A 25,787-nucleotide genomic window follows, 5' to 3' on the forward strand; every position below is an offset into this window, starting at 1 on the left:
GATGATGAATTTCAGCAATGACATAACAGACAAACAGGACAAACCCACGTGACGGCGTGTTTTCGGTCTCCGTCAATCGATCGGAATCATAGATCGATCGGACACTCTCGTCAACATTCATTCCCAAATATACCCCTGTCCACGCCAATCGCTCTCTCTCGGACATTCTCGCTCTTTGACCTGACTGGTCTCTTGGTTTCTGTCCTGGTGGATCCGGCTATGTTGCCGGCGCAGCTTTACATACAGCGATGAGACGAGGCGACGGCGCATGATTCGCACTGTGTTTAGGAAACAGCCTTGATAGTGGTCCTCGCGACACACGCGCAGAGTCTATATTCCCCCATATTCAACTCGACACCATGGCGACACCGTCATCCAGGCCGAATCCCGGCGCAACTCCCACCCATCTGACTTCCTCCCCACGTCCCACGGGCCCCCTACCTCGCCCCGCTTCGCACAAGTCCCCGTCAACACGGACTCCTTCCGCCTTCCAAGGACCACCGCCGTCCTCAAATCACCTTTATGCGACACCCCTGGTCGCCGCAGGGGGCGTCATCGACGACCCCGTCACCTTCAGCTCGCCGTCCGCGCTCCTAGCGCTGAGCGGATACGCGGGTATCACACCCTCGCCGGCCGGCCATGACGGGCTGGTGGCAGCGACGGGGATGAACGAGAGCGACATTCAAGCGCTGGGCATACACGGCCTGAAACTGGGCGGTCCGCGCGACAGCGACGAGGAGCGGCGGCGGAACATCGACCACGTCGTGCAGCTGCTACGCACGCGGGTGGCGGGCCGGGGTGTGTGTCGGGAGGGTATCGAGCGACTAGGCCAGCTGGAGGGCTTCGAGTCGATCTGGCAGGAAGATAGCTTGAATATCGCGGGCAATTTCGTGGACTTGGAGATCGAGTTCCACCGGAGAGAGAATACCGTTATGGACGTTAGCTTGAAGTACGCGACGCCTGAGGCGACAGAAGGGGAGAGTCGCGAGGAGGCGACCGCTGTGTTGAAGCGGGGCCTCATACAGCCGTCTGAGGACGGGGAGCGCGGGGCTTGGAAGTCCCTTGCGGGGTTCCATGAGAATCTGCAGTGGCTGGCTCGGCATGACCGGCTCAGTCAGGAGGTCAATTGCTTCGAGGCGATCGAGGGGCTTTACGAGAGCTTGCGGCGGGTGTGGGATGCCGAGGGGAGCCAGGGCAAAATTCCGGGGGTCTACGAACGTTTATGTCAAGCGAGTGTTGGCCGCCCGTTCCTCCACCAGGAAGGCCGGATAGGGCTGGGACTGGATTACTGGGTGTGGCAGGCACGCGTCGTGGACGCTCAGTGCAAAAAGAGCAAGGGGTCGGATGACATGGAGATCGACCAGTCGGACGATGCCCCGGAGTCGCTCAAGGGAAGGTGGAGCGTCGCCGTCGAGTGCGAGGAGGGCTATCCGTCGCTCCGGGTGTCGAAGGACTGGGTTGGGCCGGAGCCGTTAACGCGGGTTGACAACGCCGCAGACGAGCCCGACATGGTAGTGAACTGGACGGACCCCCCAGCGACAATCGCAACCAACAGCCAGGGCCATCCGGATGCCATGGCACTCGACGCGAACATGCTAGGATCGGCACCCAACCGGCGGTTCGTCGCGCGGCTGGAGCCCCCGCTCGACGTGCCCATCATCGTCGGCTCAGACATCTACCGACAGCTTGGATTCGACATCCCGCAGGAGTTCCGGGTAGTCACGTACGACGGCATCACATACGATGGGCTACTGGCCCCGGGGTGGTCACCCGTGTCCGCCGCGACGGCCATGGGTCTGGGTCTCGAGGACGCGTACCAGCTGGGCCGAAAGCGGCGGCGTATGTCGGTGTCTGCCGTGGACGTGGACGGGAAGCCATACAAGAAGTGGCACACCTACACGTTCCAGCCTTTTGAGTCCACGCAGGGCCGAACAATCCGGGATATTGTCTTTGCGCATCCGCGCCAGCTTGCGGAGATTTTCCCGGTATGCTCCTTTACTACAAATTCCCACTTCGATGTCATACTAACGAGCGAAATCCAGGTTCTGCGCCAATACGCATCCCTCGCCAACATGATCCGCTCCATCTTCAACAACGACCGCCCGGAGGAGATCCAGCAAGAGTCTCCCAATGGCTTCCCGTCCCCGAAGGGGTCCGAGAATCCCTCAGACACCAAGACCACGAACACCGTCCTCAGCAACGACGACCCCAACGAGCTAAAGCTCAATTGGCTCCTGAATTGGGCCAACAGCAGCAGCAGCAGCGACACCCTCACCAACACCGACAACCACACCACCCCCGCCGAGACTCCCCGCAAGGGAGACACCAACAACACCAACAACGACGTCAAAGTCGACGTAACCCTCCGAACCCAACTCTCCCACCCACCCGTCATCATGCTCCTCTTCACCGTAACCGACACCCAGCTCGGCCTCCCCACCAGCGCCAGCGGCACCACCCCGCGAAAGGTATCCATCAGCCTAGAAGTCGGCCTCAACGGACGGATCGCAGTCGTCGACATGGCCGGATTACTCGAGGATTCTCCCACACCAGAAGACTCCAACGACGCTGATGCCACCGCCGACACCATCACCGACGAGGCAATCCAACTACAGCGCCAAATGGCGCACGTGCTAGAAATCTCGCAGGACATCGGGGTCCTGGTAGAGTGGATCTTACGATGGGCGAGACGGCGGCAGCAATGATCATCGGCCGGGGTAGCTAGATCAGCACCAGGGTCCCTTGTTACTGTAACAGATCTGACCAGATCAGATCTGGATCTGGTGTACCTAGATAGGGTTTGCTATGATATGATGTTCGGTGCAGGGTTGCGTTATCGGATCGTCAGGGCCTTATCTGGCGGGAAGGGTGTACCTGCATTGTCGAACGATCGGACGACTCCACGGAGTACTACCAGTTTACTTAGCTGGGTGACTGGGAATAGACATGGATGAATCTTTAAAAGATCGGATCGCATCTTCTTAGATAGTAGACAGTAGACAGTAGAGAGCGAACATAGTTTCTATAGTAAGTGGCATACAGTAGTATATAGTACCTAGTATAGAAGAGTAGGTAGTATGAAAGGAATAGTGCTAATACATAGATAGGTAGGCAGGCAAGTATAACAAATCTCCCACGAGGGAGAAACAAACGAATCTAGGTAGACAAACGAGCATCCACACAGGCAGAAACCAAAAGATAGAAAAGAAAACGTATGCAAAAATACGAAAAAAAGAGAAATGGAAAGAGTATGAGGGATCAACATGCAGGATTGACGCAAAAGGAAAGAACTATTTGACTGATCAAATAATTCAGTTGTTTATTCCCTCATGATTTTACATAGTTTTTCCACTTGATTTGTTTATTTATTATGTATTATTCAAATCCCTTTGCAAATTTAAGTTTTTTGTTTAAACTGATAGATAAATCATTAAACAACAACCAAAGGAGTTCCAAAAGATAGATAAAACAAAGAAAGAAACCCACAAAAACTATTCAAAACAGAAAATAGAAATGCCAACCTCGGCGCCCTGCAGATCAACATCACAATCAAGAATGTTGAATGTAGGTAGTGTAGTGTCAGGCAGAAGTTTCATCGTCTGAAACTATTAAGGGAGAGAAGTCGGGGAATTTCTCAATCCCATGCTTGATCAACTGCGCGAATTACTGCACTTCAATGACTAGTTCCTTTTTGTATTGACTATTTAAGTTACTTTTTTTGCTTTACTGATTAGGTAGTACTATTGTATTCTGCTTATCGGGGGTTCAGTCGAGGGCGCTTGTGATACTATTGTATTGAGCTATCCTTTTTGGGTTCTTCTGTGGCGTTGTTGATACTACTTCAATAGATATCGAAAATTAAGGCCAATAGATGTAATAGATTGCTATAATATGAGAGATATAGTATTTCCCCAATTACATCCAGTGTATCTCATGAATCTAAAGAAAGAATGAATATAGACAGAAGTCAGCGCCGTTTGTCATGAGCAGGTCTATCCACCAATCAGCGATAAGCGATAAGCAATCGGCCAGGAGCGGGAGGAACGGCTTCTGATTGGTGGACCGAGAAGATCAGTTTCACCATTTCAAACATATGCCTCATCCCTGTTAGGTACCTTTGGTTTGTAGTATCTACCTGATACCTGGGAGGATCTCCGACTGCAAATATCGAATATGAAATACCAGGGTAACTTTTCCTTTTTGATCCTTAGGTGGAGTTCCTATCACGATCATATCATATCACCATATAATTTATCCATATCAGTGCCGAGTCGAGTCTCTGGGGCTACCCGACTGTGACTCACCGAGTGGATTCTGCCGGAGGACCGAGTCTGTGTGCGCCGAGTCTAGCCATGACGGATGAACTCCATGGCATACCGAGTACAAATACAGTTCACAGGCGACACCAATAACGACAAGAAAGACAGATGCATGAAAGTAACGATGTCATAGCCTAGGCAAGGCACCCAAGCACCCAAGCCCATGACAACATCCAAGAAAAGGAATCGGACGGTGATTTGCCGAGCACGAGGACGCACGAGGACAGCTAACCCTGATTGGGTTAGGCGGGAGATATTCCCGAGGGCTGATCGAGGAGGGATATTAATTAGTTGGCATGAATAGCATTCATCCTCGATGATGTCGACAGGGTCTTGGGATCCGGGGTAGGAGAGGAAAAGTGTGTCCAACGCCAAACCTCATAGTTGGCTTGGCGAGGGGGGAACGTCCAATCGTGTTGTGTACAAGGGATGGGGACGGAGATGGATATCCTCGTTTGTTGGCAGGGGCAAAGGATATTGGGGACAGTGGTGATGTCGTCTACCAGGCTATGCGCCGGTTGACATCACGTTCGTTGGAAACCTTGGCCAGTCACAAGCAATTCCTGATTCTCCCGAACTAGGCATTCTGGATGCACCTGTCAAGACTCAGTAGTTTAGAACTAGCACTAGTCAATTCCCTCCTTTCTTGAACTATTCCCTCGCGATCCGAGAAGTATCACATTGTACAGCATCAAACCTGGAGAAGCCCGACTGGATCAGATCTCCCCAACCGAGCCAACGGGACGGTGGCGTCCAGAGCGGTTGGCTGGGGGGTTTTACAGTTTCACACAAAAGATCTAAATATAATCCGGGAGAGATACTTATTATAGACAGTGTGGCGAGTCCGAGACCGGGTCCAGAACAAAACCCAGACCATTTTGCACTTGGACGAGGCGGTGCACGGCGAAAGAGTACGGAGGGACTTAGTCATGTCACGCGCTAGGCCGGTCTCGGGACTACGGGCGGCTCCCTCGCTCTTGGGAGAGAGAAAGTCATTTTTGCCACGGGTTTTATTCTTCCCCACTGCGGTATTTACCTGGGGTGGTATTTGCAATACCGGGTATTCTCCTTCCCTCCTTATAGCCCTCACTATAATGGATGGTTATAGATCAGAGAAAATCGAAGGATTGGGAATGATGTGAATGGTCCCAACTTGTCTAGACTCCTGGTTCTATCAAGAGGAAAGAGGAGAGGAGGGAAATCCAATCGGCAGGCGCGCTATCCTTCCACCACGCGACAGAAGCTGCATGGCGCGGGGAGGGTCGAGGGGCACGCTGATAAGCCGATAAGTCTATCGATATCCAATTCGATATATTCTTTTTCTTTTATAATATCGTTGACCAATGTCTAGACTCTGCATATTGCGTGCAGAGTCAAACGATACATATCTATCACATACATCGAAATAGAAAGAGAACTAGAATAGAAGAAAAAGAAATATCCATCTGTATCCATCTGTTGAGAACTGGAGACCGTGCACCATGTGACCGTGACCGCGACCGCGATAGCCGGGAGGAACCGCAGAACGGTGAACATTCTGGGGAAGTTTCCAGGCGATGCAACATTTTGCTTTTGGCTGAATGATTTGATGTCTAGATTAGTACGTAGTCTACGGAGTATACTAGAGTAATACTGTTGGGTCACTCCAGGTTGATATTCAACGTGATCCAGAAAGGGGGAGGCATTTTTGACACCTGACTGCCTGTTTGGGATTTTGCCTTTTTTTTTTTTTTTTTTTTCTTGGGCCCGTATTGTAATGTACACCGCCAAATGAAGCCAACGGTTGTTCTCTTAGCCACCATGAAATATCCACGATTGTGCTATGGTGTACGGATACTATAGAAAACTATGTGATATAGATTCATGTATACCATAACAAATACTATAGCTTCACTATAGTCTAGAAATAGAACCATCACACCTATCGGAACATCCATCTGGTTCCAGTCTCAGCCATCGACCGGGGATCCCGAGGTCTGCCAGGATGCGCCTTTTTCCATGCCTGAAACACAGACAGAAACCCCTGGTGAGGCATCAAGTCAGGCATTAAGACCATTCGAACCAAGTCTGGAACCGTATCCGAATGACCAGAATAAACTAGAATTACAAATTACCAAAATTACCACCGGGTGGGCCGTAACCGAACCCTACCAGACTTTCCTGTATTTTTCACTTCCACTTTTTTCCTTTATGATTTTCTTTTTCTTTTTTTCTTTTTTTTTTTTTTGAATTTTTTGCCGCAAAGCAGTGCTTGCACGCTTTTCTTAAATGGAACGGATGTCCCCCCACCCACAATCCCAGCTTCTTCTCTTGAACTTCCTTCTCATCCCACCTCCATCTATTTCTTCATCCTCTCGTCTCCCTCTAAAGACTCTCGTCCGCGTTCGTTTCTAAATCTCACTCTCTACCGTGTTATTTATCACTCGTCTATCCCCCCAGTGTTCTCTCGCTGTCGGCCAACTCTTCTATCAATCGATCTTTGATCTCGATCGCGTCTCAATCTCGTCTCAGTCGAGCAATTGAACTTTCTAACTGGCTCTGCCAACAAAAACAACTCTTTTTAGTTGATCATCAATTCACATTCATCAGTCATGGTACGTTGTGATCCCCCTCCAGTTGCCCGTGTGCCCCGCGGATTCGCCACTGAAAAACCGGATCGGCTAACCGATGACTCATTTCCACAGGCTTCTGAATCAACAACCGTCTCCAACACGGAGAATGTGCGTTCCTCTTGAAAACCATAAGTCATTTCGAAAGAGATGGCGTGGCGGTCGAAAGACTTCCCATACTGACTAAATGCCTTTGGCAACAGCTCATGAAATACATGAACCTTGACCAGCGTGGTAAGGTTCAGGCGGAGTACGTCTGGATTGACGCCAACGGTGGCTGCCGCAGCAAGACCAAGGTATGTCTATACTACAAATTCCGTTCGTCCCGGAGGGATCGGATTGGATCCCTGTCCGATCGATCATCCTCTGCATGTCACGCTACATCTGCACCCCACCCGCCCACGTGACTAACCGGATTCCCCGTCTCCATAGACTCTCTCCAAGCCCGTCCAGTGTGTCGACGAACTTCCCGAGTGGAACTTCGACGGCTCGTCAACTGCCCAGGCCCCCGGTGACAACTCCGATGTCTACCTGCGCCCCGTCGCCATCTACCCCGATCCCTTCCGTCTCGGTGACAACATCCTCGTCCTCTGTGAGACCTGGGATTCCGACGGAACCCCCAACAAGTTCAACTACCGTCATGATGCCAACCGGTTGATGGAGACCCACGCCAAGGAGGAGTTCTGGTTCGGTCTGGAGCAGGAGTACACCCTTCTCGGCAACGATGGCTGGCCCTACGGCTGGCCCAAGGGTGGTTTCCCCGGCGCCCAGGGCCCCTACTACTGCGGTGTGGGTACCGGCAAGGTCTATTGCCGTGACATCGTCGAGGCCCACTACCGCGCCTGCTTGTACGCCGGCATCAAGATCTCCGGTGTCAACGCCGAGGTCATGCCCTCCCAGTGGGAGTACCAGGTTGGCCCCTGTGACGGAATCGAGAGTGAGTTTTTCTCCATTATTACTATCTGCATCGTGGAAGGTTGACTAACTGTCTTGTAGTGGGTGACCAGCTGTGGATGTCCCGATTCATGCTGCACCGTGTTGCCGAGGAGTTCGGTGTCCGGATCTCCTTCGAGCCCAAGCCCATCAAGGGTGAGTGGAACGGCGCCGGTCTTCACACCAACGTGTCGTCGGAGTCGATGCGTTCCGAGGGCGGTATGAAGGTCATCGAGGCCTGCATGAAGAAGCTGGAGGCGCGTCACGTCGAACACATCGCCGTCTACGGAGAGGGCAACGAGGAGCGTCTGACCGGCCGTCATGAGACCGGGGATATTGACAAGTTCAGCTATGGTGTCGCCGACCGTGGTGGCAGCATCCGTATTCCCCGCCAGACGGCCAAGGATGGCAAGGGTTATTTCGAAGACCGCCGTCCGGCCAGTAACGCCTGCCCCTACCAGATCACTGGTATCATCGTTGAGACTGTATGTTCCTCCATTAACCACTCTACTGTCAACTATACTAACTGTGTTTAGCTCTGCGGTGGTGTTTAGATCGTGTTTTGTTTTAGCGCTCGTATACCCTCCGGCGTCAGGGAGTGGACAGAGCAGCCTGGTCGGTTGAACGGGAGCCAGGGTGTCTTGCGTTCGTATCCCGTGCTTTGCATCAGTTTTTCCCTTTTCATCCTTTCTTTCTGTGGTTATGTGTTATGTCAATAGAAGAGGCCGACGGCCGTGGAGTGGGAGGATAGTACTAGTGTATTCAATCACTCGTTGATTACGCCCATCAAGTAATCATGTGTATAATTAGCTCAGCATGGATATTATCAAAAATAGATCTCTATTGGAGATGTCAAACTTCCTCAGCCACTTTTCAATCCGCCAGAACGCACTGTGATATAGATGGCACGTTCACCCGCGTCGATCATCATGCATGACATTAATTAACTAGCATCCGCCAGATGTAGCTTAGCATGTGGGGTGGCGTCTGGCGTTGACACCATGATGATTGTAGTTAGTATACACACTATTCCCGAGACCGATCATTAATACACTTAGTGCGGTGATGATGCATGGTGTAGTTACACACTAAGTTGTGCCTATAGTATCTACGTACATACTACCTTTACTACCTGACATATATGCATCCTTTTACCTAAATTTGTGAGTAGAAGCATATTTCCATGTAGACAGAACTCGACCACGTAGACCGTATCGTTGATTAGAGGGATTGAATGATTATTGAGTGTCTTTTGTTAGTATAAATGTTTGGGAGAGTCTCGATTGTACTATCTACCTCTCTGTCTATTTGTATGCTATATGTAAGTCCAAGTTTTAGGTATGAATAGATATCATATCCTGCCAATCAATCTTACCTACCTACTCATTTTCAATTAGTACTGTATTTCCCTAGGCAGGTATCGAGGACAATAACACTTGCTGGTTACATATGACCACCAACCTACCTGTATGGGTTCTTCTAGCCCAGCCCTACGGATATAGCCGTAACCATAACTATAACTGTAACTACGTATACCATTCATTGACTGGGGACTGTCCGATTCGGACACCTTGATCATGGAAAGAAAGCATGGATATGTAGATAGATCCCAGGGCCTTGATATCCGGGACGTTGCCGAGTTGACCTAGGGTGTGGGAATTGGTTGTTCTATGTGGGGTTCGGGATCTGGGGTAGCTTGGTAGACTCCATGAGTAACTGTAGGAGAGGGAGAGATCCTGACATAAAATTGGATGCGAGGGTGGAAAACTTTCGTTGGGCAGATAGTTACTGGTTTGGTAGTAAGAGAATACAGGGCAATCACACTACTTCAACCTATGTATCTGGTTTCATTGCCTAAATATACAATATTTATCTCTAACATGGTCCAAGAAATATTGGATCCATAGATCTTGGACTATGAAAACCGGACGATACCAAACTACAGAAACAATTGAGACGATTTACAAACAGGACGAAGTCAATAATCTAGCATCAGGGAGCATGCGAGCATACAGAGCTAACTGAGATAGACTGTATAGTGCGTGAGTGGCCGACCTTATATTTACAAGATAGTATTGAGGACACAGCTGACTGAGGTTGAACATGGATAACTAGAAGGTAACTGAATAATTCTATACTTCATGAGAATGCCAGAAACATGGAGCTAACTAGTAATATAGGACGTAAATGAGTACTCTATCCTTCTGTGGTGATACCAAGGATATAGAGAGCCAACCAAGGCGCCTTATAAACAGTATGTAAGTCCATCTAACTATCAGAAGATACTGAGAATATAAGTCTAATAGCAATGGTTTATGAATAGGGGTAAGCGGATCTCGTCTGAGAATACCGCTAATGCATAACTAACAAATATGGTCATGAATAGGGCGTAAGTACATCTAATCATTGGAGAGAATACTAAGGATACAGGGCTGATCAAGATGGTCATCAACAGGATGTAGATCTATCTATCCATCCATTAGAGAGTATGTTAAGCATACAGCTAACTAAGATGTCTTACAAATAGTGTGTAAGTCCAGCTTATATCCAGAGAATATCAACAGCACCGAGGTGAAAAACCGCAGTAAATATCCGGTGCGACACTAGAGCAACACCGGGAAAAAGCAAAGGTAACCTTAGCCCAGCTTTCCCCTGGCCTTCATATAGAAGCTACCAACCAACGTCCATCCTAGTTGGAATATTCCAACATGCTCTGCTACATCCCCCATGCTTTGGCGAGGCGCGCACTGTTGCGCCAATACTGATCTCGCCCTGGTGTGGGTTTCCCCTATTACCTGAGATTTACCTATACTATTGTGTGAATGCAAAGGCCGGTATTTTATTATTCTATTTCGTATGTTGTGATCTAGACAGATGGAGTATATCAAAAATACAAGGAACTCCCACGTGGAGCAGAGAGCAGATGTGGCTCACGTAAACAGACGAGGGGAGTAAATAGACGGTATCATTTCCCCCGGACATGGTTAACCAGACTCGATCCCAGCCCATGCAGCCCCCGCTGCTGCGCTTCTCTCCGCGCGGCCCCATCCACAATCTTATCCTCGCCCTCATCTTGCCCGCCATTTCGACGACGCATCATCTTCAAGAGCACCTCCATCGTTATAGCCGCGACAATACTCGCGCACAGAATCCCCACCATCACCAGGTTGCTCCTGCGGTACTTGTCTCGTCCTGTGGCGGCCGAGTCGCTCGCCCACCCTTCGTACAGGGCGTACGTCGTGACCACGCTGCCGAGGTTGCCCCAGCCTGATACCACCGCTGAGGCGGCGGCCACGCCGACTTCGCCGTGCCGCGGTTGGAAAATCTCCGACGTCCAGGTCATGGTGATGGGTACTGTTGGGCCGAGGCCGAAGCCGACGATTAGTAGGCCGCCGTACCGTGGCCATGGGTTGGATTCTGTCCCGGCGTAGGTGGTTAATAGGAGACCTAGGATTTGGAGGCATGCGGGGATGGAGAAGAAGACGGCTCGGTATTGGTGGAAGCGGTCGGAGAATGGTGTGACTAGGAGAATGGCGGCTAGGTCCATCTGTGCTTGTTAGCTTTTTGCTTTTCGCTTTTCCCTCTTGCTTCTTTGCGTGGATGTATGCAGAGTTTGGTGAGAGAAGGGCTATGGAACAGCGAAGACCTACCAGCCAAATCGGTGCCGTCAGTAAGCTCAGTTCAACCCCGCTCAGCTGCGGATTGATTGCACGGATGATCACACTGGCGTAGCTCTGCACGCCGATACCCACCCCCACAACTCCAAAGTACATGATCAGCAGCGGCCACAGCCGCCAATCCATAAACACCCCCAGCAGGTCCTTCAGCGTCCATCGCGGGCGGTGATAAGCGCGCTTCAGATCATAGTAATGGATCTCGGCGTCTCGCCCAGTCAACGCAGGGGCGCTGCGTGGGATCCACCGGAAATATTTGCGCGTCTCGGGCTCCTGCCCAGGGATTGTCGGCCGGTCAGGCAGCCACCATAGCAAGACGATGCCGACGGCGATGGTGATGACGCCATACACCAGGAACATCCACTGGAAGCCGACATAGCCTCGCTCGCCGTCGATCTTCTGGAACCCAGCGGACACCAAGCCGACGACTGCAGCGGAGATCTGCGCAGCGGTGTAATATTGGCCGATACGCTTTCCGGTGCGAGAGGGAGGATAGAAGAGGGTAAGATAGTAGGCCATTCCGGGCCACATACCGGCGATGACGACACCTAGGAGAAGACGGAGGAGACTTGCTGGTCAGTTTTCATTCTCATTTCTCAACGACTTGTGTCGTGGGGACAAGAGCAGAGGGGAAAATGGGAGACATACTAAAAGCTCCAGGCGGCTTTCATAGCCGCCAGACAAGTCCCAATCACCCCCACACTGATGACAATGCGGCTCATCCAGACATGCGGGCTCAAGCGCGTCATGATCAAATTGGACGGCAGATCGAAGACGACGTAACACACGTAGAACAACGCCAGACCAGTCGAGACCTGATGAGGGGTCATCTTCAGCACAGACCCTAGATCATGCTCGGTGTCCGTGTTCATCGTCTGCGCGAGACCGACGTTGGACCGCACGGCCGAGCAGAGGAAGTAGAGGACCCAGAACGCGGGAATGATCCGGAGATCCAGCTTTCTGAGGTGTCTCAGTACAAATGGCAACTTGACCAGCGGGTGTGGGGAGCATACCGGTAGATGCGCTCGACCTCGGCCACATCCGGCTCGTTCGTTTCTACATCGTGACTGTCCGGAGAACGTTCCCGGATACTACTTGGCTGATCGGGTTGTTTGAAGATGGCCTGGTCTGGTTGGGGTTGCGACATGACGGCGCTAGGAGAATATCGTCCAGTCGGAACTTCTGTCGTCTGCCGTATTGCCGTCACGTACAGGGTCAAGCCGTATTATTTTCCAACAAAACCAGCCGCAATAGAAATTCGAAGGCGGCGGGTTGCCCCACAACGCGCAGGACCGCCGGTCCTGGAACGGCTCAGGATTTAATCAGGATATAGCTAATCCGGGATTGTAATATAATGGCGGTTATTTTGCTGAAGATGATTTTTCTTAATCCGAAGGGAGCGAAGGGAGGGATGTGAGGAGAAAAGGATAGAAAAAAATGTTGAAGAAAAAAGAGGGGAATGGCATGGCGCGACGGCGTAACTCTAATTCTCGCCCTGACTCCGAGGCTAGCAAGGGTAGATTGATAAGACGGGCCGACTGTCGATCACCATCTCTGCATGGTAGGCGGTGGACGTCACGCAACGACTGATTGTGTAGGTATCTCCTCGAGTGGAAAGAAGTGTAAGATCTTCAATTGAAGTTTTTCACCGAAGATGAGAAAGGGGAAGGTCAGCTGATGCGGAAATCCCTCCGGAATGGGCAATCTCTGAACGGCCAATGAGGGGCGAGATCGATTATATACACCACTGCATCAAAGTATTATAAATATCCATTTAGGGTTCATTCTGACTGACCTTGGTCTTGTAATCCGACATTACGGAATAGTATAAAAGTAGTGGAGTCTACATAGACATTAGTATGAATTATCATCATCAAATATATGGTCGTTTATCCTCTCTTCGAGCTCTCAGGAAGTTCAATTCCTCCCCGGCACTACATCGTCCGTGGAGGGCTGTGTGGCCTGAATCTGAGAATAGACAGACACAGCTTCATCGTACGTGACATACGAGGTCCATCCATCCCGGGCCATGACACCAGATAAAGCATCCCAGAAGTCCTGGAGTTCATTCCAGTCTTCACCATCCTCATAATGTTTGCGAATTTCTTCCGGAGAGAAGTCAATGGGGCACTGAGTCGAACGGTTCAAGAGATTCCAATCCCTTCAAGATCTGTTAGAAAGTATGGATGGTCAAAATGCAGAATGGTATCGTCATACTTACCTCTGTATCCGTATCAGAGATTCTCGTAGCGGTATGATGTCTTCATCCCATGTATTTCCCACAAAGCTGATGGGATGTGATAATGTCTTGCCATTTGGATACCGGAGCACTTTGTCCAGGAGTGGGTTTCTTTCCGCTGTATATTTCTCATACCGATATACTAAGATCGAGCTGGCGAGTTTGTCCCTCGTAACGCTTTTCGTATCTTCATCCATTTGCTTGAAATTCTCTGGTAATTTGAAGATCAACTCATCTTTATAGTCGAGAAAATGAGGATGACGGCCGTGTAGAAATAACGGACCAGCGCATGTACTTTGCCAGTCTATGATGCTAGTGATATGGCCACGATCGTCGACAAAGATATTAGGCGTACGAAGGTCTGTGTGCCATAAATACGACCCTGAGATATCTGCCTCCTGTGGGATCAGATGAGGAGCAGCATCTAGATATCTCTGGAGAAGAGCAACGTGTTCAGCCGGATCGTTCTGGCTATGCGACACGAATAATGGATCATCCGGAGAACGCGGAACTGCATGGTTCTGGATCCAGGCTATCTCTCGAAGGGCAGGAGCCTGCATGTAGTCAACCGCAGAACCCCCTGTATACAAGATTAGCCGAGTCTAGTGATAACGACGAAGGAGCGTACATGGTCCACAGTAAATATCCATATCGCCTCGCCCGTTATTCCAGAATGCAGTGTCGACCATCGGCCCGATGGAGAACTTCTCAGCAATGTCATGCTTGAGTTCACGCGACACGTCTCCTTCGACTATTGCAGGGTGAGATCCAGAAGGCGCGTCTTTCTTGTAGAAGAGACAACCGTATCTGCTCAAGTCAGAATTATGCTGGATTGTTGATCAGGGTGAGCATACTCGGAGAATCTCAAAGATAACAACTTCTGCTGTACAGCCACTATATCATTCATGGTCTGAATTTTACATTCAATGTCCATGTCTGTCCAAGCATCTGCCAGATTCTTGCCCAGGGCATGCTCCATGATGATGTACTCCGCCCCTACAGGATCCAAAGAATCAACCGCAGCATTCCACGCAAGAACCTCGGGGACTGGAACGTGGAGTATGTTTCGTAACTACAAGTCATGTCAGATCAATGGTATGCCAACCTACAAAGACCATCAACACAGCAAAGGTAAAGACCACTTACAAAATCCATCGTCGCAACCTCCGACGCCGTCGTCAAGAAAGCCGGCCCAGCATTCGGGTTCGGAATCCGAGCGACAACCGTCTTTCCGTTATCCATGGTGAGCTTGAAAGACTTGTTGTACGACCCTTCCCCTATCTTTTCCATACTGATGCAGGATTCAGAAGATGAGAGTCCCATGGCGATTTTCTGCAGTTCGAGTATATCGAACTCACGATGCCTCTCTTCAAGCCGCTGCGCTTCATCCCAAAGCCATCGTCCACTCGTATAGCGGAAGAAGTCATGTGGGCTTCCGACGATGTTGGCTATCTGATGCTGAGGGTGTTGATGGGAGTATGGTCGGCTTGGATGGGAGTACGATTGGCTAGAGAGGGGTAACAAGACGGTCTCTCTCCGCAATATTGGGAACACATGCCTGATCCTGTTCAACATGCGTGGGAATAGCATGATTGTTCCAAACATCAATGATGCAAGACTGTCAAAGGCGTAGTCGCGTATGTGTAACTCCCCAGATGTTTGTGCATTAGTCATCTTCATCATCCATGTTGTGAACTTGTGATAGATCTATCTATGTATACCACCTTATGAAAGGGCATTAGCAGACATTATGATCATACGACATAATCCATATAAAGGCAAAGAAAATTTCTGTTGCCGATCAAACCTCGTCCAATCTACGACTAGATAGCCACACCACACACTATCCACCCAAACAATGCCTTCCCCAGGCACAACAGCCATAATAGGATTATTCCCAACATTGATTCCACATCTCATAAACTGTTGGCAGATTCCAACGTCAGCATCTGACTTAATACTACGAACTATTCAGGCACAAACCTATATCTCAAAGCCAACACGCTAAAAACCACGTATAAAAGAACGAGGTACTTCATTGTCATACAAAAGCCCCACCCGAGTCTTTCATAGAGCGGACAAACACCTCGCACAAACACCTTGCACAAGAATAAGGATCCACAATGAAGCTCATGAGCTTCATACTAACAAAGCTCTAGCTATACTCTTTGTACCACTGCTTCGAATCTTTGATCCGGTGTATGCTTGCACAAAGATTGGGGAAGGCATCTCCCATGTATACAGTATAATGAACATTATCATGATACGCAACAAAGATATTTGTGAAGTTTCGAGCTCGAGGAGTATAAATACCCAACATGACCTCACAGTAATGAATCCAATTCACAATCCAATCCTCCAATCCACACAACCTCGCAAACCAAACAAAGCCACCTCAAGAAAAAAAAACCAGAAAAAACCACCCAAAATGAAGTCCTGGACCACCGCCCCCAAACCCCTAACCTTCACCTCCTCAACAACCATCCTCTACAACACCTCCACCCTCGGCACCAAGCCCGACCCCTCCAACCCCACAACCCACTGCTTCTTCATCCCGCTCCACAACAAGACCGTCGACTCCGACGAGGAGCTGCTACAAGCCATCAAGCGCTCCCTGCACTACGCCATCCACAAGGAGGGGCCCGAGTCCCGCCGCGCGGTGTACGCCTGCCCCGTCCGCAGCGGCGGCGGCGGCCTCGGCGGCGGCGTCTGGATCTGCTTTTCTTTTCCCGACCATGTGGTTGAGAAGGGGGACCGGGCTATGCTGTACTATGCTGAGATGTATGTTAAGAGGGCTGTGGGGGATCTTTAGTTTGTTGGCCTTGTGTTTGTTGGCGCGTTTTGGGGGAGGGGGTGTTGAGGTTGTTGGGGTTAGTGGGGAGAGTGATAGATTTGTTTGTGGGGTTTGATGGGGCTTTGGAGTAGTCTTGTTTTATATGTTAGATTTGATGAATCGGAGTTGAATTGATCTCTTTGTTGAAGTGATAGAAGTGATTTTTTTGTTAAGATAATGAAATTGATCTCTTTGTTAGAGTAATATGCTATGCAAGTTGCAATCAGTAAGAGTAGACCCATCGCTCCATAGGTAGGAACAAAGGGGATGGATACATAAAGACCAGGAAAGCCCTGTTAGGGCTGTAGACTACGTAGTCAGCCGACCTGATCGACGATGCATTCACATCCATTCTTAGACATTTTCGGTCTAGTGGTAGACATTCTAATATGTACGTTGTGTGATCCCTTAATGCAAGTCGTAGGGCTGAATGGTGGAGATACATAGATAGGGTAGTTCATCCTAGTCCTCACTCCCGTGGTTGGAATCAGGCAAAGTGTACAATGTATTGAAAGACCCACTCGCGCCCGGATATAAAACCTAATTACAGAACCGTTTGGGTATATCGTCCACCAGCTCGGAGACGGGCCGATCGGAATCGACTCCGGCGACCGATGAAGCTATGAAAAAAAAGGAAAAAGAAAAAAAAGTCGTAAAATCAGATGAAGAAAACCAAATCAGCCTACCCCACTCCGCTGATAGCCTCCTACTTCTCCGTGCTGGTCTCATCACTGTCCATAGCCTTGTGGGTGTGGTCCACTACACTCTGGCGGCGCACTGCGTGTATAGCCGCATCCTCGACATCGTCCAGCGTGTGCAGCAGCTCACCCTTCTTGCCGTACATGTGGGGCTCCGTGGCGGCCACATTGACGACCGAGAAGATGCTCTTGGTCTTGTGGAAGATGCGGTCCATTTCCTCCAAGGAACGGTGGGTCGTCTCGGGATAGAAGAAGTAGGTGACGGGGAAGATGGCCGCGTTACTGGACAGGTCAGCCGATGTCAAAAGAATACTGAAAAGGGAAAAAGGGGCAAGAACTCACATGACGGCAAAGATAATGTAGGTCTTATACCCGATGTTCTCAAACGCAACCGGGGTGATCATGACCACCAGGAAGTTGAAGATCCAGTTGGACGAGGTGGCCAGCGCATTGGCGGGCGCACGGATCTTCAGCGGCACGATCTCGGCGGGATACAGCCAGGTCATGCCCAACCAGCCGATGGCGAAGAAGGTGTTGAACACGAAGAAGAAGACAATCATACACATCTGGGCGGGGTGTGTGTTGATGGCATTGCAGATGGCGAGGACCACCATGGAGAGGGACATGCCCGCGGCGCCGAACAGCATGAGCGTACGCCGGCCGAAGATCTCGATGGTGAAGACGGCCACCCACGAGGCGATGAAGTACTCGGTACCGTTGCACGCAGCAATCAGACGCGACATCTGGGTGTCCATCTTGAGCTGATTCTCCAGGAGGATCGGGATGTAGTAGGTGATGAGGTTGATGCCTGAAATCTGCTGGAACATCTGGTTGACGTAGGCGAGAATCACCCGGTGGAGATGGCGATCCTCGCCCATGGTGAACATGTCCTTGAACGAGCCCTTGGCCATCTCCAAGACGGTGGCCTTGATGGCGGTATATTCAGTCTGGACGAAGGTCGAGTCCGTCTCCTCACCCAAAAGAGCACCCAACACCTCCTCGGCCTCGTCCTCGTGACCCTTGAGGATGAGCCAGCGCGGCGACTCGGGCAGAAACATGACGAAGGCCAAGATGATGGCAGCGAAGAAGATCTGGAAGGCCAGGGGGAAACGCCACGAGACTTCGCTGGGGTCGGTAAACATGAGTCCGTAGTCGACCCAGTAGCTGATGGTAATGCCACACGTGATCATGGCGCCTTCGATCATGACCAGCTGACCCCGACGATTCGATTTGCAGCACTCGGACTGCCACGTGGGTACCGTGGACGTATTCATACCGTTTCCTATCGGACGATTAGTTCCCTGCCTCCGTTTCCTGGGTCCTCCGCGGTGGGTTCGGGTACTCACCAAGACCAGTCACCAGGCGGCCCACGATCAGTTGGGACAGATCGTACGCAGTGCACTGCAGCAGCGCTCCAATAACCATGATGAAAGAACCAAGAAAGATGGTCTTGCGGCGACCCAGCCAGTTACCGACCCAGATCGTCGGAATGGAACCCGCGAAACATCCCAAGTTGTAAGCCGCAACGACAATACCTAGAGGTTATAAGGGGTCAGTGAGAGCTCCATCATGGGTGTGGTTCGGCAGCAGCTTCGCGACTCACCTTGACGAGTCGACTGGGCGCTGGCCGCAGCCGGATCGTTTTCCTGCATCTCCCTCCACGCATCTCCGACTTGAACAATTGTCGGGAAGTATTTGGCGAACGACTTGAGGGTCAAAAGACCTCCCGTGACACCCTGATCGTAGCCAAACAGCAGAAAGTCCATACCGGCGATGAGGCCGATAGCGATCTGCAGCTTTTGGCCCTGCAGGCCCAAGTAAGAACGCGGCATTTTGGCGCAACAGCCGGACGCGACCAGTGAGGTGTCAGTAAACGATTACCAGAATTGATTAAAGGACAACCCCGAAAGAGAGGGCACAAAGAAAAGAGATGAGAAGGGAGATGGGATCGAATAATGGAGACAATGGGGAAAGAAGTAAAAGGAAAAAAAACAAGACCCAGATTAGCCAGGAAGGTAGGACAGGGGAGGGGATGCGGCCGGGTTTAAAAGGACGAGCCGACAGCCATGCTCAAAGCAGGACCAAGTACAAGTAAGGTGAGGTGTCAATGAATAGAGTCCAAAACATCAGAGCGGTAATAATAACGCATCATATTATTATTTACATGAAATTAAATTCCTGGAGAAGAACTGGGGAGAACGGAAACCAACACTGACTGGTGCAAGGGAACCTGGAGGTATGGAATAGCACCTTACCAGATGCAGCCAGCAACGGGACCATCAGGGCATTTCAAGCGAACAACGATCCCAGGTGCCGATCCATTGATTGGATGGCTTCATAAACGAGAGACATCCGTATCCACTGGTGACCGTGGTGTCAATGTCATGGAGTCGGGTGCAACATGCCATGTACTATTCAGCTAGTCCCTTTGATTTGCATGTTGGGGCTCTCTCTGTCTCTCTTTCTCGGTTTTTAGAGTTGATTGGGGGGGAAGTATAGAGCGAGGCCCCACATGGTGAGAATGACCCAGTCCATTGACTCGGATAGGTAGTTGATGACGATGATGAAAGCAACAGAGAGAGAGAGTGAGAGAGAAGAGAGAGAAAGATCGTCGGGGAAAGTTTGGTCATTGGCAGGTTTTACTTCCCATCCCGTGATTGGACGTCCTCAGGCACTAGGGCTAGCCATTTCTGGGTAACCCGGATCCAGGACGATCTCCATACTTCGCAATCGCAGAGAACATGGAGGGTGTCTACTCTAGCTGGATCCTCATCCGTGTCGAATGTTCTATTCTGACGGCTCACTTTCCCGTTCTTCTCTTAATGCTTACTCCCTTAGTGGGATGCATGCCGCCAGCCGGTTTCTTACAGACCAGAAATGAGAGGGCGATCACGCCAGGAAGGAGAAGGATTGATCGAAGGATGTTCGAGAAGCCCGAGACCAACGGCCTCCATGCACGGGGGTTGGGTTTGATTGATTGATTTTATCCTCGGCTGTCCGGACATCCCGAAATATGGCTCATACAGGAATCCTAGTCGGGCCAAACGGGGCACGTCGTATTGGAATCGGGTCCATTTGACGGTCACGGGCCTCACGGCTCCAATATCCACCCGATGAAACATCAATCCGGGGACGAGTGGGCGGGAGGAAGTGGACTTTGGGGACTCCGGATTTCAACTGGTTTTTTGTGGGATGGGGAAAAGGGTAAAAAAAGGGAAAGGGGGGTTGCACCCGGGGTGGACACTGGGGCAGGAAGAGGGGGGAGAGAAAAGTGGGTGCACCAAACATGCGATTCGGCCCTATCCGCCCAACTCGTGGGAGACATGCCGACGTGGTCATCATCCCTTGCGTGTTTCCGATCTCACCATGGGCACATTGGACTGTGCGTTGCGGCAGTAGCATTCCTGCGGGTTCCACGTCCGTCCTCAATTCGACAAGTAATGTGAACGGATGAAGTTTTATATCTGAGTTAATATTATTTTATCTGGCCTTGCTGGGAATGCAGCCACTTTCCCAGGCGCCTGTAGGCAGAATGATGGTCCACCACCATCGTTGATTACCCTCCACACCACCTGACGACGACTGGACCCATGACCTGTCCCTGTCCCGCCTTTTTTGTCCCCTCGTCCGGTCCTATGGTCGGCCTGGGACGGCATCATCGTACCCTCGATGTCATTGGATCCATCCCGCAATGGCACTCGCTAACCTGGTCGGGTCTAATCAACGTGATGGCGGAGAAGAAGGGTTTCCCCACCGCCTCGACCAACCAGAGAAGCGATCCACGGACTAAGAACGATACTAAGGTCGTACCTAGTCAGGTCGTCTGGCGACTTTCTTCCAAGTTCCGGGGTATTCAAACGCGACGGTCGGCTCAAGGTGACGTGAGCGTCATTGGAGGAAAATTGGGGGGAAATCCTAACAGGGAATGATCCGAATAATCCATCTCTCAGAGTCACATTTCATCAGGTGAGGAGAAACTTAATTTGTCGAGTGCCCAGAAAAGGCCGAGACGGACCAAGACCGCCACCCGTGTTCAACAACCCTGTCCGGCCAGGTTCAGTCCTATGAGACCCTGGTCTCTTCGTACTCAAGCAATTTCAAGCCTTTGCCTACCGTTCCTCAGAGAAGCATAGCAAAGGCCAAAGCCAACCTCGGTCGTTATTGCTCAGCGTCATCGATTATTTCTATTATCCCGTGAAAATGACCACTATGGCAGAATTCCGATGATCACTCATTGACCGACCCGAACAGGCCGTCTCTCGGCCACTTCTTGTTTTCCGGGGCGCAAGTAGGCAAGTGGGCAAGTTGGCATTTCCACTTTGTCCATGAAATGCCTCTTTCGGCCACACTAGCCGAATCCGGTCCTAGTTCAAACCCCGGGCGCCTGTTATTTCAATATTATCTCTAATTATTTCATCCCTTCCATTTTATGATTTTACCTTTTGTCCGTTGCCTTTCTTTTTCTGTCCTGTTCAGGGTCACGACCCACCCTGATCCCGTCGACTGTGAAACGTGCACTGCCTCTCCACTGCAGTCGATACCTCGATCCTGTCCGTGGTTGTGACGGATTGCCTGTTTGGGGGTTTCCGTAATCAGGAAATCCTGGGTTCAGAGCTGTCGACTGAGACTTCTGACAGACTATAACCCCTTCATAATCCGTAGACACGCCTAGTCGCCGTTCCAGTTTGTAGTCTGTTCCTGTTATTAGGCCCATTCCAGAAATACGATGCGAAACGGCAGCAAATTAATGAAAATACCATCCGATGAAGATGGACATCAACAATATTGAACCCCAGACAAGGGCCTCCCATACCCCAGAGGTTCTCCCTCTCTCTCTCTCTCCACGATCGATTCGCACCAAGACATCGCTAGACCAACTGCGCCCCGATGGATTGAACCGAAACGGATGGTCCGAGATCGCCCTCAACGACGGTAGAGCCGCCGCCACACCTGCTGATTATATTCCCCACCGGGGCGTCTTTTGATGAGGATGATCGCCTCGATCCTCGCCGGAAATAACCACCAGTAAGGGTTCTTCGTGGGAGAAAGAGAGAAAGGCTAAGGCTGAAAAGTGAAAAACTGAATGCGGCCCAGCCACCGACGTAGTAGACTAGGAGATTCAGCCCGGCCCAAATTGCTTGTTGCACGGATGGTTCTTCCGGTGGTTTCCCACTTTAGGGAGTGTATGACCCCTGGATTTTTGGCTCGTTTCTTCGATTTTGAGGTGATGATTGGGGAAATTTTTGCATCCTGTTCGATGGGGAGACTGGGCGTGGTACAGTCAGCCTGGTGCGCTCTCGGACCTCGAGGATTGTCACTGTATTCAGACTATTGCATTTTTGTGGGAGGTGGTAGGTTGGCACTATAATGACTAGTCGTTAGTGGGATTCTGTCAGCTGTGTCTGGGGAGACTGGGGGCCTGGGTATATGGGGATGACTGCCCTGGCTTACTTGGCAACCAGGTGACCTAACCATGCCCTATACCAACAAAGGATTCTGACTATCTTTTCTCCCTGGCATATATACTTGATGCTATAGACATGTATTCTGACCTTAATAACTAAAGACGACCATCTTCTGATACAAGTCATTTTCCACGGTGTTATGTGCGGTGCTGGGATATTGCACAAAAACGGGTTGTGTAAAAGCTTAGAAGTCATCCATTATCCATAAACTTATTTTCATTGCTATCTCCGAGATACAAGCTGTACTTATCAAAGTTCGATACATTTTAAGTTAGAAAAACCATCACGGCTCATCATACTTACGACATGATGAAGTCAAACCACTCACTTCACCTCGCTCCGTTGATCCCAGATTGATCCCAACTTCCCCTTTCTGTCCATCAACGAATATATCCACAACCACCAGGAGAGAGATCACAAATACATCCATACCCACCAGGAAAGAAAGATGGATTCTATGGAACGACTTTTCGAAGGCCCTTTAGCAAGGCAGCTGGTCACTCCGCCGGAGACGACCCTTCGAATCGTCGGGACACATACGATAGACGGCATAAACTCAGTCCTTGACTTCGATATCTTGATCGACTGTTCGAGATACATGAGAATATGCTCCGAAGAATACCTGACAAGCAAAGAACGCGTTCATCAGAAATCTTCCGGCTGGCTCCACAACCGGCTCGTCGAGCGCGATCGTCGTCGAAGGTAAGATGTTCTCCTACCACCTCCCCCCCCCAAAAAAAAATTGCCTCCTCTCTTGGCCATACTGATCATGATACGTCACGTCTAGGTGGACCATCCAGAAAGTGGTTACTGCACGCGACGATGAGATGGCTAAGATAGCGTCCAACGTAACGCGCCTCGCCCTTGGGAGTTCGTATGCCGGGTTCGTCGAATTCGAAGTTATTACCTCACCCGCGGAGATGATTGGCTTGCACGACGAGAACACCGCAGTGGCTCGTGTGATATGGGAACTTGACTGTTCCTTTATTGTCTCGCAGGGCATGCAACTTGGCCGTGGCGCTTTCTCCATACGGGACTCGTGGTACGATCTTATAGTGTGTGCAATGATCGAAGGCCTTCAGCGTTTTGTCTCACCTGAGAATCCGCCATCATTATATAGCCAGGCTGTGCTTTGCAGGGACGACACGGACAATAACACTTACGAGGGTGTATTAGAGGGGAGCCAGGGGCCCAGTATGAACGGATACTCCTGGTAGGGGAGTGATACTTGATAAACCATGATTTAGTATCAAATGCTGAGTATAATAATTTGCAAATTTCTCATTCAATTTGGCTAGAAACTATATGTGACTGAATTGATCAGTGGTATCTCTCTCTTTTCTTGTAGGATACATACAACAGTAATCCATGACCAGGATGCTCAACGCCGTACTCATATTCATCATATCTCCCGTTCCCCGGTAATTCATGACCTGAATGCTCAACGCTGTACTTATATTCATATATATATATATATATATATATATAGATGTCAGACTCTGAGGCTATGTCGGTCTAGGTTGCGAGCACAGCGGTAGATCTAGCATCGATATAAATGTTCACGTCAGCAGTCTTCTTCGGTCTTTTCTTCAGAGGCATTATGAAAAGCACGTAGTTTGATCAAGGCAAGACGCGAATCGAGTGGGAAAAGACTAGGTACTCTGGAAGAGTGAGATTACGCGGGCATTTACCAACACTTAAGTACGAATGATTGGGAAATCCTTGGGAGAGCACGCTGGAAAAGCTCTAAGAAGGCAGGCCATACCTCCCGTCCCCGAAATAACCGCATTCTCCGACGCCCACAACATACTTAGTCCCTCTTAAAATCTCGACTAATACGAGCCCACTCCGCTGACTCCACCGACATACCAGGTATCTCGACGCAAGCATATAGGAGACAAATCCCATATGAATAGACAAAAAAGTAGCGAGGATTGAGTAGAAGACAGCATCGTGTTTCTCCGATTTCCACAGCTGATTTCTGGAAACCGCCAATGAGCGGCGGGCAATCTAGACGCTATGTTCTGATTAGAACTAGTTCGATCAACTGATAGCAATATCATGCTGGGCTGTAGTATCAGATGCCTACCTGAAAACATATTAACGGCCTCTTGTTAGACTGGCCCGAGAGAGCAGGGACGCGCCTTCGAGGCGGCTGGCCTGAGAGGGCAGTGCGGGGGGGAACCGCTCGTCGGCGGCTGATGAGGACAAGAAGTATAAATTCCTTGAGAATTTCTATTAATTTGGTAATGATTTAACTGAATAAAAGATACAAATATTGTTTTGAAGTATATAATGATGAAGTTGTGTGTTTGTTTGTAGACACTGAGGTTTTGGAAGAAACATTTCGTCTCTGATGAAAAAGATGCTGTATTGTAGGTTATGCTGCAAGTTGGAAACAGGAAGGAACAAAGTCAACCACAGGGAAGGTGCAAAAGGTATCTATATTTCAGATTATTGTAAATCATGGTATAACACTTTCAGGCATGTTCGCTCTTTCCTCAACTATGGGCTGACTGATAAAAGCAGGCAAAATAATAATGACAATCATGAGTATGAGGAAAGTTGTGAATAGTTGCAAGATTGCGAGAAACATCAAAGTCAAGACAACAATCTATGTTGGTAAAACACGCTAGTCAGCTAATATATTGCTTAAATACAAGTATCACTCTCCAACAAGATGTAGGGAGTATATTGTACAAAACAGGAAGCTATTCAGTTAGTGATAGATAATTAGTGACAGGGCACTCGAAACCTGTACGTTCCCTCTGTCAAACTATCTCCGAACCTGTCAACCAAGTCACCTATCTCAGTAATCGCCTAATTACCTATCTATATTGCTAGTGACAACATAGCCTAATGCAGACTCAACAATATACCTTACATACCCCCTGCAATGTCATTTATTCCCCCTCCATCTAGAACACCATGGCTTGTTCCATGCAGCCTCACCTGCATTAGACTGCAGCCCAGCAAGGAGGGCGCAAAACCAAACATGGTCTCCACTACTGCACGTC

General features: G+C 50.0%; 5 protein-coding genes across 5 annotated transcripts; 2 read left to right on the forward strand and 3 right to left on the reverse strand.

Annotated features, from left to right (window-relative positions):
* Nucleotides 1-132: 132 nt before the first annotated feature.
* On the forward strand, nucleotides 133-8,646 carry P168DRAFT_309174 (uncharacterized protein). The gene is made up of 7 exons (XM_024839271.1): nucleotides 133-1,985; nucleotides 2,043-2,663; nucleotides 7,004-7,039; nucleotides 7,132-7,224; nucleotides 7,361-7,865; nucleotides 7,925-8,346; nucleotides 8,398-8,646. Exons 1-7 carry the CDS (start codon nucleotides 360-362, stop codon nucleotides 8,413-8,415), a joined length of 3,321 nt encoding a protein of 1,106 aa, XP_024696048.1. The 5' UTR covers nucleotides 133-359; the 3' UTR covers nucleotides 8,416-8,646.
* A 2,180-nt stretch (nucleotides 8,647-10,826) lies between these two features.
* P168DRAFT_231342 (putative MFS transporter) lies at nucleotides 10,827-12,682 on the reverse strand (the record flags this gene model as incomplete). Its single annotated transcript, XM_024833275.1, has 4 exons — nucleotides 10,827-11,408; nucleotides 11,512-12,103; nucleotides 12,184-12,495; nucleotides 12,549-12,682. The coding sequence occupies 4 exons, from the start codon at nucleotides 12,680-12,682 to the stop codon at nucleotides 10,827-10,829; spliced, it is 1,620 nt and encodes a 539-aa protein (XP_024696049.1).
* Nucleotides 12,683-13,452: 770 nt separating this feature from the next.
* P168DRAFT_230795 (phosphotransferase family protein) lies at nucleotides 13,453-15,364 on the reverse strand (the record flags this gene model as incomplete). Its single annotated transcript, XM_024833249.1, has 5 exons — nucleotides 13,453-13,696; nucleotides 13,757-14,354; nucleotides 14,403-14,581; nucleotides 14,629-14,846; nucleotides 14,921-15,364. 5 exons carry the CDS (start codon nucleotides 15,362-15,364, stop codon nucleotides 13,453-13,455), a joined length of 1,683 nt encoding a protein of 560 aa, XP_024696050.1.
* A 1,892-nt stretch (nucleotides 15,365-17,256) lies between these two features.
* Nucleotides 17,257-19,241, reverse strand: P168DRAFT_264429 (sugar porter family MFS transporter). Its single transcript, XM_024834860.1, has 4 exons — nucleotides 18,909-19,241; nucleotides 18,652-18,840; nucleotides 17,648-18,587; nucleotides 17,257-17,587 (listed from the first exon to the last, which is right to left on the reverse strand). The coding sequence occupies exons 1-4, from the start codon at nucleotides 19,135-19,137 to the stop codon at nucleotides 17,314-17,316; spliced, it is 1,632 nt and encodes a 543-aa protein (XP_024696051.1). The 5' UTR covers nucleotides 19,138-19,241; the 3' UTR covers nucleotides 17,257-17,313.
* Nucleotides 19,242-23,218: 3,977 nt separating this feature from the next.
* P168DRAFT_279429 (uncharacterized protein) lies at nucleotides 23,219-24,289 on the forward strand (the record flags this gene model as incomplete). The annotated part of the gene is made up of 4 exons (XM_024835779.1): nucleotides 23,219-23,472; nucleotides 23,558-23,983; nucleotides 24,119-24,191; nucleotides 24,260-24,289. 4 exons carry the CDS (start codon nucleotides 23,219-23,221, stop codon nucleotides 24,287-24,289), a joined length of 783 nt encoding a protein of 260 aa, XP_024696052.1.
* Between the last annotated feature and the right edge of the window lie 1,498 nt (nucleotides 24,290-25,787).

Source organism: Aspergillus campestris (genome assembly GCF_002847485.1).
Source record: "Aspergillus campestris IBT 28561 chromosome Unknown P168scaffold_2, whole genome shotgun sequence".
NCBI lineage: Eukaryota > Fungi > Ascomycota > Eurotiomycetes > Eurotiales > Aspergillaceae > Aspergillus > Aspergillus campestris.

Coding starts and splice junctions, on each gene's coding strand:
- P168DRAFT_309174 (XM_024839271.1), top strand. CDS start 360: ATGGCGACACCGTCATCCAGGCCGAATCCCGGCGCAACTCCCACCCAT. Junction 1,986..2,042: donor AGCTTGCGGAGATTTTCCCG/GTATGCTCCTTT, acceptor AGCGAAATCCAG/GTTCTGCGCCAATACGCATC. Junction 7,040..7,131: donor CCGTCTCCAACACGGAGAAT/GTGCGTTCCTCT, acceptor CTTTGGCAACAG/CTCATGAAATACATGAACCT.
- P168DRAFT_264429 (XM_024834860.1), bottom strand. CDS start 19,137: ATGCCGCGTTCTTACTTGGGCCTGCAGGGCCAAAAGCTGCAGATCGCT. Junction 18,841..18,908: donor CGCCCAGTCGACTCGTCAAG/GTGAGTCGCGAA, acceptor TATAACCTCTAG/GTATTGTCGTTGCGGCTTAC. Junction 17,588..17,647: donor TACATTATCTTTGCCGTCAT/GTGAGTTCTTGC, acceptor TGACCTGTCCAG/TAACGCGGCCATCTTCCCCG.